The sequence below is a fragment of the Sorghum bicolor genome, chromosome 1 (assembly GCF_000003195.3).
Source record: "Sorghum bicolor cultivar BTx623 chromosome 1, Sorghum_bicolor_NCBIv3, whole genome shotgun sequence".
Lineage (NCBI taxonomy): Eukaryota > Viridiplantae > Streptophyta > Magnoliopsida > Poales > Poaceae > Sorghum > Sorghum bicolor.
In genome coordinates, this window is record NC_012870.2 from 58,009,570 (window position 1) to 58,014,029 (window position 4,460).

The 4,460-nt window shown below is 38.4% G+C and overlaps 1 protein-coding gene across 1 annotated transcript; it reads left to right on the plus strand.

The window, feature by feature from the left end:
• On the plus strand, nt 340-2,649 carry LOC8058081 (S-norcoclaurine synthase 1). The gene is made up of 5 exons (XM_002464891.2): nt 340-775; nt 986-1,233; nt 1,596-1,920; nt 2,056-2,308; nt 2,388-2,649. The coding sequence occupies exons 1-4, from the start codon at nt 515-517 to the stop codon at nt 2,299-2,301; spliced, it is 1,080 nt and encodes a 359-aa protein (XP_002464936.1). The 5' UTR covers nt 340-514; the 3' UTR covers nt 2,302-2,308; nt 2,388-2,649.

Below are 4,460 nucleotides of genomic sequence, written 5' to 3' on the forward strand. Positions count from 1 at the left end.
TTCAATCTTTTTGAAGTCTTCAGTCTGTTTAAGTATTCTGGTGACGTTTGGGAAATGGATATGCGCTGGGTTATAGTACAGAAAGTCTGCTCCAACGGCCTAGGCTATCTTATGTGTGTGTGTGGTGCTGGCACACAGGCTGCTCCAACGGCCTAGGCACAGCCCTATGGGCCTTGCGCTGGCCCGACAGCCCGACGCCCGACAAGTAGCAATCCTCAAGGCTCAAGCATTATTATATGCACATCATCCTACAGAAAGTCTTCGTTTGAAAGTGGAACATGTGCAGATTTGACTTCGTTAGCAGTCATTAATTAGCAAAATATATGAAATTATCTGGTAGCTTCCTTTGGAATTAGACTGTGACTGTCATTACAACTTGCCATGCTAGCTGCCAATCATGAATCCTCTCGTGTAAACTATACGCAGTCTGACTTTCGTGTGAATTGGTCATTTGTCAGCAACAGGAGCTAGTTGAATCGGGGTAAGCTTGCTGTTTCAAGGAAATCAAGGGAAGATGGCTGAAATCTTTGAGAAAATGGAAGTGGAGTTCGTCGACCAAGATGAGAGTGTGCAGGTTGTTGCAGATAACATCCGTGACACTGGTGAGGTTCCTGAAAGGTATGTCAGGTCTGAGATTAAGTCTGATCCTGTCATCATCGATGCCGAGGGTTATAATCTACCGGTAATAGATATGTCGAGATTGCTCAACCCCGATTTTTCTGAGGAGGAGACTGCTAAGCTTGGATCTGCCTGCGAGCATTGGGGATTCTTCCAGGTTTGTCTTGCTGCAGAAATTAGCTCCCTTTGATGCATGCCTCCCCACATTTATCTCACTGTCTGTTCGTATGTACATGCAATTGCCTTGTAACTATTCCTGTGATGATTATTTCACTTATTGAGTAAAGACAGATCCACTATTTTGCTCTGTTATACCATGGTTGACACTAATCACAACAAACTCATGGGATTAGTGTGATAATTGCAGCTAGTGAACCATGGAATAGATGTAGGATTGTTGCAGCAAATCAAGGCCGACATCACCAAGTTCTTCAGTCTTCCACTGGAAGAAAAGTTGGCAGTAGCGATTCCACCAAATGGCATCGAAGGGTTTGGCCACCACTTTGTTTTCTCTAAGGAACAGAAGCTGGACTGGGTCGACATATTGTTCCTTGCCACACGGCCTATTGAGCAAAGGAACCTGTCCTTCTGGCCTGCAAAGCCTTCCACATTCAGGTGAAATTTTCTTACTTCCTCGCTCAAAAAAAATTATCTTACTTCGGTCAGTTCGTTCCATGTTTTAAGAAACTTTTGCATTTGGTGCCTGTAACAATTGGATATTAGATTTCTTCATGTACTCCAGTTTTTATCATGCAAAAGTCATCTAAAATAGGTAACACGAGGAGTTGGAGATATGCTTCTGAGGTGCCTTTGCAATAACATCTGGATGATAATCTTTGAACGTGCTTTGTATTGAAGCACAAAGATTTTTATTCAACATGTATGACAGTATATTTATTCAAATTGGGCTGTTACATGGACGCTAGATACAAGAAACCTTGAAAACCGTTTTTGATGCTGATGTTTGCTCCTTCTAGGGACACACTGGATAAGTACTCATTGCAACTGTCAAATGTTTCTGCACAATTGTTCAAGTTTATGGCCAACAACCTTGGAGTTGACCAGGAGGTATTCCTTAGTACCTTCAAGGGTCTACCTCAGAGCGTGAGGATCAACTATTACCCTCCCTGCAGTCAAGCTGACAGGGTCTTAGGCCTCTCACCGCATACGGATGGTGTTGGCATGACATTCCTCCTCCATGTCAATGATGTGGAAGGACTACAAATCAGAAAGGATGGAAAATGGTTCTCTGTGCAGGCCATGCACGGAGCACTTGTTGTCAACATAGGCGATATTATTGAGGTAATTTGGCTTAACGGTTACTCCATATGTTATAGACAAAAAGGGTGTGGCTGTAGGGTGATAACACTTACATGTTGAAATTTCGGACTGCATCACATACACCATCAACCTTTTAACATTATTTATTTCCAACAGATCCTCACCAATGGGAGGTACAAGAGTGTTGAGCACAGGGCAGTAATAAACCCCAACAAGGAAAGGATTACCATCGCAGCATTCCAGAGCATTCACCTTTTCTGCAAAATTGGCCCACTTCAGGAGTTGCTGACAGCAGACAAGGCACGCTACAAGGTGATGGATGGTGTTGAGTTCACCAAGGGCTACTTTGCTGCAAAGCTAGAAGGCAGGAGGTACTTGGAGAGCTTGAAGCTAGGCCTATGAGATTCTGGTTAGTATTGTATTGTAACATGTTTACCTTAAGCTTTCCTTTGAATGGGTTGTGATTGATAGCGTTCGTTCGCTTTCAGCAAAGATATGAGTTGGTGTGAAGATTGACAAGCGCTCATTTTGAAGGCTCACCGTACTTTGGAGACTGCAACATTGAGTCTCTTTGAGTCCTTCGGATGGCCTTCGTTATTTAGAATTGGGTTTTAAGTTTGTTTGTCATAATTTTTTTTTGTGCGCCTTGAATTATTGGGCTGTAATAAGTTGGTTTGATTCCTCTTTAACGGGGTTAAAGCTGGATAGGCAAAGATATTGTTATAAAACATGTTGCCAGCGGTTGGGACCTTTCCCTCTCCGTCTCTCATGATCAATATAGTAGATGAAAGTAGAAGAACAAATAGACACAAGATAGGAGACTATTCTTTATTCCTCTGAATATAGGTGATTACAACATAGATCTCCCACGTATATATAGTCCTGCCAAGGCCTAAGAGTTTTGGTAACAAATGCTCTAGGATTAGGATTCCTCCTTCTCCTTTCCTTCTAGGATCAAGTCCGTATGTTTTACAACACTCCCCCTTGGGCGATTACCACGATATGCACATGTCTCATTAAAAACTCCATCCGAAAACCCAATGGGAAAAAACGGTTTTTGGAGAAAAGAGTACATCACATTCGTTAATTGTATTGCACATGTTGTCTCGTTAAAAACTTTATGTGAGAAACCTTCAAGTAAAAACTCACATAGGAAAAAAGAGTACAACATTTATCCTTCGTAGTCAAGTATTCTTCAGGATATTCTATTCTTCATGAATAGATATTTATCTTCATGATTTATGCATAAACTTCAATGTTTCAGCAAATATGATCTACTTGATCTTTGTAATTCTAGTGGTTTACCTTCAAGGTAGATTTAATAAAAATATGCTCCCCTTATAATGCTAAATTTTGAACTTTATTGTTCAAAGCACACTGTTCACAAATGTGTGCTTAATTAATGGTATGCAGTACCACAATACTATATCTTTCAAAAAGTTGGCTCATAATTCTTCTATGAATTATATGGGTATAAATAAGAGCAATATGCTTTATGTATAAATGACCAATGATTAGTTGTGCAAAACAAAAAAATTATCTTCAGGATAATAAATCCCTTCAGAAGATTATAGGGTAAATAACTTAAAATATTCAATATCTTGTAGATAGTGCATCAAACTTATATTTCTTGTTTAGTAGATTTTAAATTATATATTCTACAAATCTTCGAGATTTCTAAATAATAAATCCAGTCTTGCATTTGGTATTTAGGGGATAATTCAATTATCAAAATCACCATTATTTTTATACCTTCTATGGTACCAAAATCACAATATACACTTTCTGAGTGTTTCGATGATACCTTCATGGTATTTAGAATTCCTCAATTTATTTTTTCTCGGGTCTACATTCACTTCAGGGACTAATGGTGTTTTTTAAGAATCAACTGGTAAATCCTTCAAGTATGTTGGTAAATCGTTCATGGATTAAATCCTTCAAGTATGTTCTCAATTTTATTAAATAATATTTCTCTTCTATGAGAAATATTCTCTACTACATGAGAGTTTATTATGTGATATACATAATGAGATAGTGTTATTCACTACAAAGTTATTCAATAACTATTCCTTCTAGGACATGCTCTTTTCGAGACTTCAATATTCATTCAGGAATATATTATTCCACCTTAGACTTTTTAATACTTAGTATGAGATTTAATTTTCATATGTTGCGATTTCTGTTCTACAGAAACTATATGGATTTTCAGAATCCACTTTACTAACTGCATATTTCATATTTATTTATTTCATTTGCCAGAGATATTGCAGAACATTTAATTCTTCTTAGTAGGAGATTCAACCTCAATTGCTTCCTTCGTTGACCCGATATAATCGCTTCAAGCGACTTTGCCATGGACTTTGTTTTTCGGATCCAGGTTCTCATAAGAGAAACATTTGCAATTATAGAGGTAGCATTGTCGACAACTATTATTTTCTCCCAATACTCTCACAATGTGAGATTATCGTATCTCTTTGTCATTTTCTAAACAAGAGATAATTTGTTGTTCTGCATACCCAACGCTATGATGTGCGCGCTTATTGTGTTGGATTTCATCTTCA